Genomic DNA, 18065 nt, shown 5'->3' on the forward strand with positions numbered 1-18065 from the left:
AATAAATATTTAGCAAAAATAAAATTGAAACTTAAAAAGCACAACCCCTGGCAGGGCACAGTGGCTCAGGCCTGTAATCCCAGCACTTTGGGAGGCTGAGGCAGGGAGATCACCTGAAGTTGAGAGTTCAAGACCAGCCTGACCAACATGGAGAAATCCTGTCCCTACTAAAAAAAAAAAAAAAAAAAAAAAATACAAAAGTTGCCAGGTGTGGCAGCGCATGCCTGTAATCCCAGATACTTGGGAGGCTGAGGCAGGAGAATCGCTTGAATCCGGGAGGTGGAGGTTGCAGTGAGCTGAGGTCGCACTACTGCACTCCAGCCTGGGCAACAAGAGCGAAACTCCGTCTCAAAAAAAAAAAAAAAAGAAAAAAAAGAAAAAAAAGAAAAAAAAAGCACAACCCCTGCTTTATAAAATTATACATATCAATTTCCCTGAAGTTTACATGCTCTCCTTTTCTCTAAAAAGGGTACCCCTTTTAATTCTTCATAAATGAAGGGATGTTTCAACTTGTAAAGCTGTATAAATATAAATATCTTTACTATTTTTATCTCTTTTTGAGATGGAGTTTTTCGCTCGTTGCCTAGGCTGGAGTGCAATGGTACGATCTCGGCACACTGCAACCTCTGCCTCCCGAGTTCAAGGGATTCTCCTGCATCACCCTCCCAAGTAGCTGGGATTACAGGTGCCCGCCACCATGCCAGCTGAATTTTTTTTTTTTTTTTGTATTTTTAGTAGAGACGGGGTTTCACCATGTTGGCCAGGCTAGTCTTGAACTCCTGACCTCAGGTAATCCGCCTGCCTTGGTCTCCCAAAATGCTGGGATTACAGGTATCCCGGCCCTATTTTTATCTCATTTTTAAAAGAAAATTAGTAGCATGATAGAAAATATATTCCAGTAACAGCAGTCCTAGATTGTGCGTCTAATTTTTTTTAACAAGTCCACAAGTAGTTATCTTTGAAAGAAACATTAGAATAATTTAAACCTAATCTTTGGATTTAGAAAATCTAAAGCATAAAAAAGGGTTTTAAAATTATCACCACCAAAGGGGTAAAACTATCAGGACATTATTTAATAAGGGAAATATCTAACTGAAAGGCAAAAATTCATCATACAAATTGTCATACAATACCTAAAGGTTCTTCTTCACAATTTGTGAAAATTACAGTTGCTGCTTGATTGGAGTTGTTTTTGTTAAACTGATGAATCTCATTGTCATTAATCTTATTTTTACTATCACCAGAGCCATGTCCATCAGTGTTTTGTTTTTGTTTGTTTTCCTCCAAGTTAATATTCCTAACACACTGTTCATCTCTGTGAAAATGTGATTTAGTTTTAAAAGGTGGAATAAAGACTTTGGTTGGTTTGCCTGTAGTAATCAAGTGTCTCATTTTTTCATTTCTTGTAGCAGAAACTTGATAAAATGGATGTCCTGAAACTGCTAAATTGCTTGAAGATTTTTCCAAAGTCAGATGTTCATACAAATGAGATTTAGACAGAAATTCTTGACCAGGTGCAGTAAAATTTGGATTCTGTATCTGTTGACGTTCCTTAGTTGTGCTTCAATGGGGAGAAAATATAAATATTTAAGTTTATTGACTAGTACACAAATATTTAGGAATATGCCTTTTCTGCAGACCCTCATTTGCTACATGGTGATCCTATTCTGGTAACTGTTTTGCATTCATCATGGTTGCCATTCCAAAACAATATCACTTTTCAAGGCTATAACCGTTTCTCACACACTCATTCCTAGCCTTTGATTTTACAATCTACCTCTTGTAACACATACTAGAAGAGAGTCTGTGAACTGTGGACCCTCTCAGTGTGTCCCCTCCAATTCCATCACAGTACTGCTTACCTCCTTCACTGGGGAAATGTCTACCCATCCTCTTCTCTCACCTTCACATCTTCACCTGAACTCTCTACCCCACCTAATACCTCAGTCTCCTCAGGAGACCCCCTCTTTCAATTATCCTGCCTCGCTCTCTTTTCTCTCTTCTACCTATTTATACCTTTTTAAAAGTGCCCTCTTCATTTAGCACAAAAGTCTTGCCTACCTTTAAAACTCTTATTTTCTCACTCGCCTTTATCTCTGCCTCAAGCTAATACTCACTGTTACCTATACTCCATAGTCAACCTTCTTCAATAGGTAATGTAGCTATTTTCACTTCCTCAATTTCTACTCAATAAACTCTCATTTCTCCCACTACTCTACAGAAACTATTCTCAATAAAGTTGTTAATGACCTCCCAGATGCACGTGGGATACACACAAACTCACTCTACTCAACTTTCCTGACAGCTATAACAGTTTACATTTTCCTTCTTTTAAATTTCTCACCATCACTGTACCTTTCTTTTACTGGTTTTACCTCTTCCTGATTCCTAAAAAAAAAGTCTCCAAAGTTGGATGTCTTCCTTAGACACTTTCCCTCACTAATGTGAGTCATTTCCATTGCTTAACTTATCACCTAACAATGAAAATATCCTTTATCCTCATGCCCAATTTTTCCCCTAGGGTTGTTCCTACATTTTACACTACGTATAGCATCAGACATCTGTACCTTGATGTTTCGCACTCATTTCAAACTCAACATGTCCAAAAGTAATCACCTTTCTCAGCATACATACTCTTCCTAACACTTGACATCTTGCTGAAAACCCCAGATTTCCTTTTACCAAACCCTGAATACCTGGAACTTGAAGTTATTCCTTTAGCTATCCATTCATCTATCCATCAACTATTTAATGAATTCCTACCAGGTGCCAGACATTGTTTTGCTGAGGAACGTAGTTAACAAAATTTTGTTTTTGCATGTACATTTCAATGGAAGAAAACAGACAAACAAATATGTCAATTGGCCTAGACACAAGTGTGCCTGGAGCAAGGAAAACAAGGGGAACATTAGAAGGTGAGACTGGAAAAATAGCAAAGCAGACAGATAATCAAGAATCTGCACACCATGACAAGGGCTTTTAGTCTCTACTCTGAGATGGCACACCATGGAATAGTTCTGAGTAAAGAAATGACATAATCTGTCTTATGTTTAAAAGGATCCCCTGGCTTCTTTGATGAGAATTCACTGTATATTGAGGAGTAGGGAGGTAAGCAGGGGGACCAGTTCCACTGAAAGGACTGACTGGAGTGGGTTCAGGAGAGTACTCAAAGAGATGAAGTGAAAACAGCAGGGTCAATTCTAATGAGTTGGGCTTTAAGAGAAGCAAGAAAATGGACTGGTGAGATTAGTTTAGAAAGCCTCTTCTTTTTAAGAGGTGAGATGTACAACAACTGTTTAGGGTGATGAGAACAATCTATTAGGAAAAAATCAATGATGCAGGAGAGAGAGAAGACAATTGGACTGATTTCTTCAAACAGGTGATCTAGATGAGATCTAATGAACAAGAGTGAATAAACCCTCTATCCCCAAACTTCTATTGATTCAACTCTTTTAATCCTTTCTTTTTAAATATTCAGAATATTTTTAGTATAAGGAGTTTGCCTTGTAGGTTATGCTCAAGATGACTATTTAAATCTAATTGGAAATAATTTGCCAGTCTCAACTTATCACTATCTGGCCAAATCTACTGAATTTATCTCTTAATCATTCTCTACCCTCTACTCTACCTCCTTTGCTAGGTTAAGACCTGTACTTCCTTAATAATCTCCTTGCAACAGTTTTGCTTTGGTCTATTTCTAAAACACCAATCTTATTTTGTTCCTCTTGTCAGAAACTTCCAAAGACAGCCTATCACCTATCTAGGTTTCAGCTTAGCAGAAATGACATACAGGAAGCTTCCTATTTGGTCCTAACCTCCCCATTTCTTTTTGTTTCCCTCTGTCCCACAACCAAATTCCAAGATTTGGAAGGCCCTCTTTAACCACGCATTCTTTACATTCTGTCTGAAGTACTTTTCCCATTGAGCTTTCTATCATGTAATCAGCTGACAATTTTTCTATGTTCTTACATCACTTTTTTACATCTATTTTAGAATTTATATTACACTATAATTCTTGTTTTCATGTCTGGTTCCCAGGCTAGCAATCTGAGTTAGACTTATTTATCTTTATCTCCATCACTATAGTATATATTACGTAGTTTGAGCAGGTACTTTAACAAATGTTTGCTAAATATATTAAACTATTCTTCCATTTTACACATAAATTAGGCTAATACACAGGTAAGTAATTAGGTATTTCCTTTCTTATTTAATACAACTGATAAAAAAGAAATGAAAAAAAAAATCACCTGGCTTTCTACACATGTATGTGCAGCCTGCTAAAAAACACATTCCAGAAATACAACTCGGTGACTTCAACAATTCCACAAGCCGGTGTTTTTGAAAAGGTAACAGTAGGCCTGGTGCAGTGGCTCACGTCTGTAATCCCAGCACTTTGGGAGGCCAAGGTGGGCGGATCATGAGGTCAGGAGATTGAGATCATCCTGGATAACACGGTGAAACCCCACCTCTACTAAAAATACAAAAAATTAGCCAGGCGTGGTGGCACGTGTATGTAATCCCAGCTACTTGGGAGGCTGAGGCAGGAGAGTCGCTTTAACCTGGGAGGCGGAGGCTGCAGTGAGCCAAGATCGTGCCACTGCACTCCAGCCTGGGCGACAGAGTGAGACTCCATATCAAAAAAACAAAATAAATAAAATAAAATAAACGGTAACATTAAAATACTTTCAATGATATTTTTAGGCTTAAAAATTATCAGCTAGAAAAAATTTTGCAACTACTTTAAACAATTTTAGATGATTTTATATGTCTAAGTGACGTTTCTTCTTGACTTTTTCCCTTGAAGCACTCCTATAGAAAATGAAGATTTAACTCTGTCAACACAACTTCTACTTTACTACACACACACTGTTGCCTTTCATCTTCCTAAATTATGTATTTGATTCTATTGTGTCTGGAATTGGCTCCTTCCAGTGGGTTCTTGGTCTCACTAACTTCAAGAATGAAGCCACAGACCCTCACGGTGGGTGTTACAGTTCTTAAAGATGGTGTGTCTGGAGTTTGCTCCTTCTGATGCTTAGATGTGTCCGGAGTTTCTTCTTTCTGGTGGGTTCGTGGTCTTGCTTGACTTCAGGAGTGAAGCCACAGACCTACACAGTGAGTGCTAGAGCTCATAAAGGTAGTGCGCACCTAAAGAGTGAGCAGCAGCAAGATTTATTGCGAAGAGCAAAAGAACTAAGCTTCCACAGTGTGAAAGGCGACCCAAGTGGCTTGCTGGGGCTGGCTTGGGTGGCCAGCTTTTATTCCTTTATTTGGCCCCGCCCACATCCTGCTGATTGGTCCATTTTACAGAGTGCTGACTGGTCTGCTTTACAGAGTGCTGATTGGTACATTTACAAACCTTTAGCTAGACACAGAGGGCTGATTGGTGTGGTTTTTTACAGAGCACTGATTGGTGTGTTTACAATCCTTTAGCTAGACAGAAAAGTTCTCCAAGTCCTCACCAGACCCAGAAGCCAGTCAGCTTCACCTCTCACTATCAATGTTCAACATTTACATTATGGCTAAGTCAGTATAAAGTATATGTAGTATTAATGTGTAGTATATAAATAGTATATATCCTTTACAACTTTTGCTTTCTCTTGAGGTAATTTTTAAAATCTGCTTATTTTCTATGTACCTACTGTTTATTCACATCTAAACTTAGCTATATATATAAACCTCTTTTTATTCTGTTCACAAATTAAAGTTTTTAAAAAACCTTTTCTTCTCCTTGAATAATGTTTCTTCTAAATTATTTTCATTCATTTGTTTTTTGGTTATTTAATTTTTGCTTTTTCTGATGTCTCATAATCTTTGGATGTCTGTTTATACTTAAAAGTGAGGGACCAAAAGGCTGTTTGGAAGCACTTGGTACAAAGATGGAACTTGTTGACCGCAAGCTACACAGTAGCTTGATTAAATAGAAACTTCCAATAGTGAAAACTTAGCTGTCTATATTCTGGAAGCTGAGTTGCAGAAAAGGGCTTGGTGAGGGGAGATCCCAACATTCAATATGCACATATTAACTTTTTCTTGCTTTCAAGTAATTACTCCTGCCTTCAACTGTGCCTAGTGTGTTCACCCTCTACTGTATCCTCTCTGGAGAATAAGCCTCTGGTCTTTTGATAGAGCAGGCAGGAGACAGTTGCCCAGCTTCATGAGTATTGCTGCTGGATATGGGGTCTCGCTCTGTCATCCAGGCTGGAGTGCAGTGGCGCAATCTTGGCTCACTGCAGCCTCCACCTGCTGGGTTCAAGCAGTTCTCCCACCTAAGCCTCCTGAGTAGCCGGGATTACAAGGACATGCCACCATGCCCGGCTAATTTTTGCATTTTTAACAAAGATGGGGTTTCACCATGTTGGTCAGACTGGTCTCAAACTCCTGACCTCAGGTGATTCACCCGCCTCGGCCTCCACGGGAGCCACCATACCCGGCGAGTAGTGCTTCTTAAACATAATTTCAACTTATCCCATTTTGGCTTCCTCCTTCTGCACCACCCAATTCTAAAGATAAGAAATGAAGCCACCAATTCCTAAGCTTTTGAGACGTGAGTGTAAAATCGTTGGTTCTCGGCTGTCCCCACCACCAGCTTCTATTCAGTTTCCTTCTACATGCTTTGAGAAATTTAGTTACTTTGTCATTTCCTATTTTCCTTGTTTTTTTGTGTGTGTGTGTAAGTTTCTTCAATGATGTTTTGGTAAAAGTTTGGAGGGTAAAGAAGGGAGATGAGTATGTTCAATTCACTTTTTTTTTTTTTTTTTTTTTGAGACAGAGTCTCACTCTGTCACCCAGGCTGAAGTTCAGTGGTGCAATCTCACCGCAACCTCCACCTCAAAGGTTCAAACGGTTCTCGTGCCTCAGCCTCCGGAGTAGCTGGGATTACAGGTGTGTGCCACCACGCCTGGCTAATTTTTTTTTTTCAGTAGAGATGGCATTTTACCATGTTGGCCAGGCTGGTCTCGAACTCCTGGCCTCAAGTGATCCACCCACTTCACCGTCCCAACGTGCTGGATTACAGGCGTGAGCCACCGTGCCTGGCCTCAATTCACCATCTTCACCAAGAAGTTTCCTAATACATTAAAACATGCAGGTACTGCTTTATTTTTATCTTGAAGGCAAACTCTTCCAAAGTCTCTTCTCTTCTTCAGTTCCAGAGCAGTCTAGCTGCCTTTCTAGACTTAGCAACACACCTACTCTGGGATCTCCCTTCAATATCATCCTGAGAGCTCCCTTTGCCTCTCTTCTATGTTGAATTCTTGTTTCTTAAGTCCTATACCTTCCTCCTTCTTGGTTTATGCATTTGTTTTGGTTAGTTTCCTGAGAAAAGCACACAAGAGATCTTTTAGTACTTCACATCTGAAAAATGTCTACCCTCACACTTAATTCAGATTCTAGGTTGGAAATCATTTTCTCTTAGTTATTTGAAGGCACTGCTCTGTATTATATAAGATCTACGTTCTTCTGCATTACATCGTTGATAATAAGAGAATTCATACTATTATGACTTGAAACAATTTGAAACCTAACTTCTTGGTCCTCTAATGAATTTAAGGTTCCTGTCTGCCCCTATTATTCTAAAAATTCACAAGGATGTACCTTACTGTGGGTCACTTTTACTTCTGTGTTCACTCAGTGGCCCCCTTTAATTAAAGGAAACTCATGTCCTTCAGTACTAGTAAAACTTTTAAAATTATTTATTTATTTTGAAATTTCTTTTTAAAATTTTTCTTCTGTGCCTTCCTTCTCAAACTCTGTATTTTCAGATGATAGACCCACAGGATTGACTTTTCATACCTTTTTTCATTTTATTCTATATTCTGGGAACTTTCATGATTCTTATCTTCCATTATTTCTACTAATTTACTTGTGCTATCATATTTTTAATTTCTAAGAGCTTTTTATAGCAACTTGTTATTATTTTATGGCTGTTTTTTCTTTTCTTACCTGAGAACATTAGTAGGTTTTTATGAAGTTTTCATAGTCTATTTCCGCTAGGTTCCTTTCTGCTATGGATTTTATACTTTGGTGACTATGTTTCATAGTAGCTTTCTTCCAATGACTAGTTATCTTTGACTATCTTTTCTTATTTAAATGTGAAGCACTTAATAGCTTCCTGGAAGCTCTATGCATGTCAACAGTTAGCTTCATGGTCTGATGACTGGCTATACTATTTCATCTGAGTATCCTCAACTGTCAGTATGTTTTGATCTTTTCTATTGGGTCAGGCATATTCCCCAGAAAAAAAAACCTTCCATTCTCATGCCTAAAGGGCCTGCCTGCCAGCATTTAGGAACCAAGTGTGGGAAGGAGCTAGGTCTCACTGCTTGACATACAGATTTGTATCTGATGTTTCATTTTAGTATCTTTCCCTCAATTGTGTCTTGTGTCTCCTCTCTCCAGCCCACCTTCAATTCAGAATCCTCTCAATTCATCTTTTTCAAAAAACAAACCTCTGATTTCCTGGAGGAAGAAGGATAACCGCCTATTTGCAGTGGGGGAGGAAATACAGATATTTCTTAAAAAGAATTTCACCTAATCTTCCTATTTTCTACTTTACCTTCAGAAGTACGTGTTGCTGCCAATTTGAATCTTTCTCAGGTTTTTAGGGGAAAGTATCTCTGTTTGCTCTAGTGTCCGGTTTTAGCTTTCTCATGCTTACTAAATCCTTCATGTTTTTGGTTTCCAAACTTTTGTTGTTGTTTCTTCTGGTCATTGTTGTTGGGAATTACACATTAAAAAAATTATCTTAGTACTTTTCGAAAAGTTTAGAGAGAAGAGGTAAAAGGATATTTTTAATATTTGCAATCTTTTTGTTAACTGACTTCGAGCCATTTCCTTAATTCCTTTCAACTTTAGTACTTCATCAATAAAATTAGAATAAAATCTGTCTACTTTACAAAGCTGTCATAAAATTAAAAAAATAAAATAATGATATGAACAGCACTATAAAAACTACCAAAGTACAGAATTATTTCATCCTGATGCAGGATTTCATAAAGGAAAATGTTAACTGTCTGGACGGAGGGAGAGGGAAACAAAGAACAAAGGGGACTAAGATGGCATACTTTCGGGTTCTTCATCACCAACTTTTCCCGCGCGCGCGAAAATGTAGCCGGCGCCCGGGAAGGTGCACATCAACCAGGCATGCGCCAGGTGACATCAATCTGAAGAGACCGAGATTTACCTGGCCGCACCTACGGAACGCCCCCGAACATGCCCGTGTCCCGCCTACTGCCCTCCCACTCCCAGAAAAGCCACTCCCAGCAGGCGCCGCAGCGTGAACTTCCTCGGCCCCTCCTCATACACGGACCCAGGAACCTTGCCCGAGAACGCCGGAGCGACTTCTTCAGCCTCCGCAGCCGGAGACTGGTGAACCTCGTCTCCTCTTTCTTTACATTGGCTACATAATAAAGTTTCCTTTTTATCTTGCTTACTTGCCTTTTTCTCTGGCGCTGGCTCTAGTAGTCGCATAAAGCAAATCAGTTGGTGCCGAAACCCGGGAGGAGACCCTTCCTCAGGGCCCCCAAGGTCTGAGGAGCCTCCTCCTTCCACGCTGCGGACGGACCAGGACCTAGACATCACTTTCTGCACCTCCAAGTCTCCTAGGGGTGAGTACCTCTTGCCTCCCTCTCACACTCCTTGGCCAGAAGTCCTGCGCAGGCCCAAGGTTTTTTTCTGGTCACCAGTTGACCCACAGGGGAGTTCCCAAAGGCAGAGACGTCTGCCCAAAGGAACTCCATTCCGTTCCGTGGGAGACCTGTCCAGGACGGAGACGTCCGCCTGGAGGTAATCTCCATTCCGGCTCCAGGAGCCTTCCACCAGTCTCTAGTGGCTCCAAAGGACGCTTTGCAGCCAGGTAGAGTTCAGTTTCCGTTTCCGCCCATAGGCAAGAGGAAGGCAATGGGAAACCCCCAATCCAAATTACCCAGAGACTCCCATTTAGGGTGTCTTCTAAAAAATCTCAAAACTTTACAATTAGAACAAGATCTTAGGCGAAGGCAACCGGTGTTCCTCTCCACTGTGGCGTGGCCACAATATAAATTAGACAACCAGTCTCAATGGCTGCCTGAAGGCACTCTAGACCGTAACATTTTAGTCGACCTCGGTAATTTCTGCCGACGCTTAGGCAAGTGGTCCGAAATTAACTATATACAAGGATTTTGGGCCTTGTGTTCTCATCCGGACTTGTGTAGCCAGTGTTCCTTGGCCCAAGTCATGTTGGCTAAGGACGCAGGCCTAACAAAGTCCAAAAAGGAGGAGTCATCCTTTCTGTCTGACTTGCCCGAATACCTTACTTCCCCTCCCTCCCTTCCACTCCCGCAGTATACTCTACCTCCCCGTCCTGCTTCGGCCCCACCTTCTCTTTCGGCTCCACCATCCTCTTCCGCTCTCGCTGTTGTTCCGCCCTCCTCCTCGGTCCCTCCCACCATTGTTGAGACTACACCTCCCTCCGACCCCTCAGCACTTCTGCCTGGTCACCTTAGTTCGCCTATATCTGCCCATACCCGCTCTAAAGATTGCGTAACTACCCCCACTCCTACTTCCACCCTATCCAACCTCCCTGCGGTCTTAGCACCCTTGCATGAGGTGGCCGGAATGGAGGGCGTAGTTAGAGTTCATGTTCCCTTCTCACTAGCAGATCTTTCAAAAATTGAAAAACGTTTATGAGATTTTTCTGCCAATCCTACAATTTACACCAAAGAATTTAGATACCTTTGCCAGGCCCACGATTTAACCTGGCATGATCTCCAGGTTATTCTTACCTCTACGCTAAACCCTGAGGAGCAAGAGTGCATCCTAGCGGCCGCCAGGCAGCATGCCAACCAACTACACTTAACAGACCCTGCCTTCCCACTAGGGGAACAAGCAGTTCCCTCTATAGACCCAGACTGGGACTATCAGGTAGGCCAGCCAGGCCGCCGAAAACGAGATATGATGACTCAATGTCTTCTGGCTGGTATGCAGGCGGCCTCAAATAAGGTAGTAAATTTTAATAAACTAAAAGAAATTATTCAAGGTCCAGATGAGAATCCGGCCACATTTTTAAACAGGCTAACTGAGGCTTTAACTCAATACACTCGGTTAGACCCAGCTTCCCCAGCTGGGGCCACTATTCTAGCATCATATTTTATTTCACAATCGGCCTCAGATATTTGGAAAAAACTCCTAAAGGCAGAGGATGGACCCCAAACTCCTATTCAAGACCTAGTCAAGTCGGCCTTCAAGGTCTATAATTCAAGGGAGGAAACGCTGAGGCCCAACGACAGGCCCGCCTAAAAGAGAATGTACAGCTCCAGACCCAAGCCTTAGTTGCTGCTCTGCAGCCTAGCCTTAACCTAAAACCGGAGAGCAAAACCCCCAGAAACTCACAAAAGGGGCTTGCTATAAATGCGGTGCCTCAGGGCATTGGGCTGATACATGTCAGAGTCCCCAACCGCCTGAGCCAACGCGGCCGTGCTATAAGTGCGGAGTAGCTGGACACTGGGCTAAAAAGTGTCCTAACCCTCATCTCCCAATAACTCCGTGCCCAGCGTGCCATCAAGAAGGGCAGTGGAAGTCAGACTGCCCCACCCTGAAAACGAGCATGGTGCATCAACATGATGTCCCTTCTCAGGATCCTGGGAGCTCCTTCCAGCTCTTACATCTGGACGATGACTGAAGGTGCCGGGACTCGGGGACCCCCATCACCCTCGCCGAGCCGCAGGTAACTCTCCTGGTAGCGGGTAAGACAATTAATTTTTTAATCGACAGCGGGGCTACCTACTCTGTTTTGCCGTCTTTCGAAGGGCCTAGCCTTCCCTCCAATATTTCTGTTGTAGGAGTCAATGGCTCCCCGTCCAGCCCTCGGAAAACCCCACCTCTTAATTGCTGCCTGGCCAACAACTATTTTGCACACTCGTTCCTCATCATCCCCTCATGCCCCATTCCTCTACTAGGCCGAGATGTCTTAAGTGTCTTAATGTCTTAGGGTGTCTTCTAAAAAATCTCAAAACTTTACAATTAGAACAAGAGTCAACTGAAAGCCTGTATCTCCATCCCTACTAGTGCCCCCCACCCCACCCGCCATCTGCTTCTAGTATTGGCTAACTCAAATGACTCCAACAATCCTACTAACCCTTTTCCTGATTTCCCCATTCCTGTAGACCCCCGAGTGTGCGACACCTCCATTCCTGTCGTGGCGGACCATCATCCACCAATACTTATAAAACTTACAAACCCATCTCAGTTTCCAACCCGCCCACAGTTCTCTCCCTCTCCACAACACTTACGAGGACTAAAACCAATCATTACTAGGTTACTCAGCCAACACATCCTCATCCCCACTCATTCTCCTTGCAACACCCCAATCCTACCTGTAAAGAAGGCAGATGGAACTTTTTGGTTAGTGCAAGTCTTATCAACGAGGCTGTTTGCCCCACCCATCTAGTAGTTCCCAATCCGTATACCCTTCTTTCTCTTATCCCACCTCACACAACACACTTTACGGTGCTGGAGCTAAAAGATGCATTTTTCTCTATTTCCTTACATCCAGATTGTCAATTTCTCTTTGCTTTTACATGGGAAGACCCAGACACCCACACCTCCACCCAACTGACATGCACAGTGCTTCCCCAAGGGTTTCGAGACAGCCCCCACTTCTTTGGGCAGGCCCTAGCAAAAGACTTAGCCTCCTGTCCTCTTACCAATAGTAAAATTCTCCAATATGTAGATGACCTTTTACTCTGTAGTCCCACGAGACAGGACTCTCTTTTAGACACTGCAATCCTCCTTAATCATCTAGGATCCAAAGGCTACCGAGTATCCAAATACAAAGCTCAACTCTCACAACAATGTGTCATATATTTAGGTACTGCAATCACTCCTACGACGCGCTCACTTACCACAGACCATTTAACTCTAATACAAAATCTTTCTCCTCCTCAAGACGCTAAGGAAATCCAATCCTTCCTGGGCCTAGTAGGGTTTTTCAGACACTGGATTCCTAATTTCGGAATCTTAGCTAAACCTCTATATGCAGCTGTCAAGGAGACTCCCCAAGGACCTTTCTCTAACCCAAAGCTAATCTATAAACATTTCACTCACCTAAAAAACTGCCTTCTCTCACACCCTACTCTCTCATTCCCAGACTTCCAACGTCCCTTCCAGCTTTTCATGGATGAAAGACAAAAAGTTGCAGGTGGCCTTTTAGCCCAATCTATAGGCGCCACCTACCGCCCCGTGGCATATCTATCTAAACAACTAGACCCCACCGTACAAGGGTGGCAGCCCTGTCTTCGGGCCCTAGCAGCAGCAGCCTGCCTAACCCAAGAAGCAAAGAAACTCATTAGAGGTTGTAACCTAACAGCCTTCTCTACTCACCGCCTTCAAGATCTTATTGCCCACAAAAGTATTAACCATCTAACCCCGTCCAGACTCCAACTCTTTCACCTCTTGTTCATAGAAGACTCCACCATTGCCCTAGGAGTCTGTTCCTCTCTGAATCCAGCAACCTCACTTCCTGACCCTCTCAAGCAACCTCGTACTGAACACTCCTGTCCAGAACTTTTAGAGGCCCAACCACCTAGTCACTTACATTTACATGACCAGCCCTTAGAAGGCTCACAGTTAACCCTATTTGTAGATGGCAGTTCTTTTATAAATTCTCAAGGGAACAGACAGGCAGGATACGCGGTAGTTACATCTTCTACTGTCCTAGAGGTTAAGCCTTTACCGCAAGGAACAACATCACAGCAGGCAGAACTCATCACACTAACTAGGGCTCTCCTCCTATCCAAAGGAAAAACAGTGAACATATACGCAGACTCTAAGTATGCCTTCTTAATTGCACACACCCATTCTGTCATCTGGAAAGAGAGAGGGATCCTAACCACCAGTGGCATCCCTATAGTCAACAAGAAACAAATACTCAAACAGCTAGACGCTTTATCAGTGCCTTCCAGAGCAGCCATCATACACTGTAAAAGTCATCAGACTCCATCTAAGCCGGTGGCGGCTGGCAATGATTTTGCCGACACCACTGCCAAATCAGCTGCCAGATTCTCCACTCCCACACTTCCTTCTGTTTCCTTTCTCCTCAATATACCCCTAATTATATCCAAGAGGAAAAGACTAAACTATTACAAGATTCAACAGACAAACTAGCCACAGACAATTGGATTTACCTCAATAATAAATTAGTTATTCCTAAAACACAACTCCACACCACTCTAAAAGACATACATACTTCCCTACACATAGGACCCAAAGCTCTATATAACCTCCTAAGCCCCCTCATCCACTGCCCCACACTCATGAAACACCTAATTATGATCAATCAACAGTGTTCCACATGCCTCAAGTCAAACCCTCAAGGCGCATTGTGTAACCCCCATCCAAGCCATCAACTCAGAGGGCACCAACCAGGCGAAGATTGGCAGATTGACTTTACCCACATGCCAAAACATAAAAAATTCAAATATCTCTTAACCCTCGTTGATACCTTCTCAGGGTGGATAGAAGCCTATCCTACTACAGGAGAAACTGCCAATATAGTTGCTTTCACGCTTACTGAACACATTATTCCTAGGTTTGGCCTCCCACTCACTCTCCAGTCTGACAATGGCCCAGCGTTCATCTCCAAAGTAGTCCAGCTAGTGGCGACCCTCCTACACATTACCTGGAAACTCCACATCCCTTAAAGACCTCAGTCCTCCGGTAAAGTAGAGAAGGCCAACGGGCTCATCAAGCAACAATTCACCAAACTCTCACTCGAGACTCGACAATCGTGGGTAACTCTCCTTCCCCTGGCCCTAACCCGGCTGCGAGCTGCCCCATGGAGTCCGATAGGCCTCAGTCCCTTTGAACTGGTCTACGGCCGGCCTCTCACTCTCCAGTAGTTACCCACCCTTTCTTCCCCGCTGGCAAATTATCTTCCATACCTCACCCTCTTGAGACAACACCTAAAACAACATGCAGAACTAGCACACCCCCCTCCAACAGATACCTATAGCCCACATCTCTCTCTCAGCCCAGGAGACCAAGTATACTTAAAAGATATCCAAGCCAAAGATCTTCAGCCCAGGTGGAAAGGCCCACATACTGTCCTCCTATCCACATACACAGCAGCCAAACTGCTAGGACACTCGCACTGGGTCCACATATCACAATTAAAGAAAGCCCCCACAAAAGACAATCAGTGGACATCTACTAGACTTGCCCCTACCCGCCTCAAACTCACCAAACTCCCTCAACCACCACATGTTCCCTGACCTCTTACGCTTATCCCGATTTCTCACCATACTCTATATAAACATAACAGAATTCCAGTATATTACCCCAGATCCCTACTTGCCCCCAGATCATAGCCCATCACAGTGGTTTTCCCGCTTACTCACCTTTATACAATACCTCCACTGGCAAGGTGTACTCTGTGATGACACTCAAGATGAAGTCCTACTTTATACTTACATTACTATTCTTCTCATACACTTCAACGTCCATTACTAACCCCACTTTTGTGTGGAGATTCTCTATAGTTGAGACATGGAAAGCCAATAACAAACAACATTCACAGCTACAAGGCACTGCAGACTGCCCCCCCCAAGGCTGTCAGTCCCTCCTCACCATAAATTTCACCCTCGCTTCTCACAAAAATAGATGGCCTAACCCGTTTCTCTGCTTTCTATATGACCAAACAGAATATAACTGCAAAAACTACTGGCAAAAACTAAACCTACGATGCCCCTATCAATATTGTAAAATCCACTATGCATATGATGGAGATCACGTCTTCACCCAAAACGTACAGTCTGTACCCTATCAATATCAACTAAATATCCAAGACCCGTGGGACCCCTGATGGGCGGACGGGGTAAAAGGAGGACTCTACGCTAGATGGTCAGCTTCATATCCGACTGCCACCCTCTTAATCAAAAGGACACTAGTCCAACAAGAAAACTCCCTCCCTAAAAACATAAAACACCTACAAAATTTAACCTTAGCCATACAATCACAAGAACAGGCCCTACAAGATCAACTACACTCCTCCATACAAGATCAACTACACTACTCCAACAAAGACCCCTTCTCATGGTTAAAGCTAGTCCATCAAGGGTTAAACTTAACACGGGCAGCTAATATAACACATCTCCCCCACTGTTTCCTCTGTGCAGCCCTTAAAGAAGCCCCCTTAGTGGCAGTCCCTTTACCTACTGCTTTCAAGGCTACAGCTGGCTCTACAAGCACCTCCCAAAAACCGTTCTTACTCCAAGTCCCACTATACCAAAACCCAGAAAATCCAATCCTTCCTTTCTGCTACTCTGCCCCAAACTCCTCCTGGTGTAATTACACTAAACCGCCCAAGAAAACCCAGACAGCCCCCGTTGGAGGTTATTTCTGGTGTAATAAAACCCTCTTCAAGGTCCTTAACCATGCATCCATCAACCAATCCCTCTGCGTCCCAGTGTCCCTAGTACCTAGCTTAACTCTATATAGCAAAGCAGAAGTGGCTGAACTCACCCTACAATTGAACTCTTCTCCTAATAATCTCCAAAAACAGGCCATCTTCCTTCCCTTAGTCATCGGGATTTCCCTAGCCTCCTCCTTAGTGGCGTCAGGACTTGGAACTGGGGCCCTTGTCTACTCTGTACAATCTACCCGATCTCTAACCGCCCAAATTCAAGAAGCTATAGAGGCGTCCGCTGAAAGTCTAGTCTCTTTACAACGTCAGATCACTTCAGTGGCTCAGGTGGCAGCACAAAACAGAAGAGCACTAGATCTTCTTACAGCGGAGAAAGGAGGAACATGTCTTTTCTTAGGAGAACAATGCTGCTATTACGTAAACGAGTCAGGCCTAGTTGACACCAACATCCAAACCCCAAACAGGATTAAAACAGAATTAAAGAAATACAACACTCCCTTAACCCCAGGTCCAACTATATGGTTATTACCGGTAGTGCAACAGATGCTCCCATTTCTCATCCCTATACTAATTCTCTGTCTTATCCTATGTTTGGCCCCCCTTTTAATCAAATTTCTCCGAGCCAAAGTTCAAGAGATCGCCCGTATCGCCTCCAACCAGATGCTCCTACATCCCTACGTCCAGGTGCCAACCATGGACCCTCATGACAACGCCCCCTGACAGCAGGAAGTAGTCGGACAGACAACGACGCCCCCAATCATCATAATCAATAAAAGGCTGGACTGTCTGGATGGAGGGAGAGGGAAACAAAGAACAAAGGGGACTAAGATGGTGTACTTCCGGGTTCTTCATCACCAACTTTTCCCGCGCGCGCGAAAATGTAGCCGGTGCCCAGGAAGGTATAGATCAACCGGGCATGTGCCACGTGATGTCAATCCGAAGAGACCGAGATTTACCTGGCCGCACCTACGGAACGCCCCCCGACACGCCCGTGTCCTGCCTATTGCCCTCCCACTCCCAGAAAAGCTGCTCCCGGCAGGCGCGCGGCATGAACTTCCTCGGCCCCTCCTCATACACGGACCCAGGAACCTCTCCCCAGAACGCCAGAGCGACTTCCTCAGCCTCCGCTGCCGGAGACTGGTGAACCTCGTCTCCTCTTTCTTTACATTGGCTACGTAATAAAGTTTCCTTTTTATCTTACTTACTTGCCTTTTTCTCTGGCGCCGGCTCTAGTAGTCGCATAAAGCAAATCATTAACTTCTTAATATTAGTGTCATTATTTTTAGAAATGTTCATTTATAAAAACAAGACTTTTCTCATACTATATTAGAATTTAGAAAAATTTAAACATGTCTTACCAAAAGGGTACACAGGTAATCGGCTCTAAAGAAACATGATGCATAAACAATCTTCGATCTTTTATTGTGCCTAGGAAACAATTATTTTATATTCCATATTAGTTAAAAATCTAAGAGAATATCCATGCCACTGTACTTACACAAAAAATTTGAGACAATTACAGACTTTAAAATTTTCAGTGAATGGATGCTCAATAAATGATAACTATGAAAATAAACTGCTGATTCAGAAATTGATAATGACTATGCACCAAATAACTCACAGTACAAGCATACAACAGAAATCAGTATACATTTAGTCAGCT

The 18065-nt window shown here is 43.0% G+C and overlaps 1 protein-coding gene across 1 annotated transcript in view; it reads right to left on the reverse strand.

Annotated features, from left to right (window-relative positions):
• Positions 1-18065, reverse strand: part of BRCA2 (BRCA2 DNA repair associated) — a 99281-nt gene that overhangs the window by 45432 nt on the left and 35784 nt on the right. The window contains 2 exon segments of the mRNA XM_033235629.1: positions 1134-1561; positions 17761-17830. Of these exon segments, the coding sequence (XP_033091520.1) occupies positions 1134-1561; positions 17761-17830 (498 nt within the window).

Source organism: Trachypithecus francoisi, unplaced genomic scaffold, assembly GCF_009764315.1.
Source record: "Trachypithecus francoisi isolate TF-2019V2 unplaced genomic scaffold, Tfra_2.0 Contig01461, whole genome shotgun sequence".
Taxonomy (NCBI): domain Eukaryota; kingdom Metazoa; phylum Chordata; class Mammalia; order Primates; family Cercopithecidae; genus Trachypithecus; species Trachypithecus francoisi.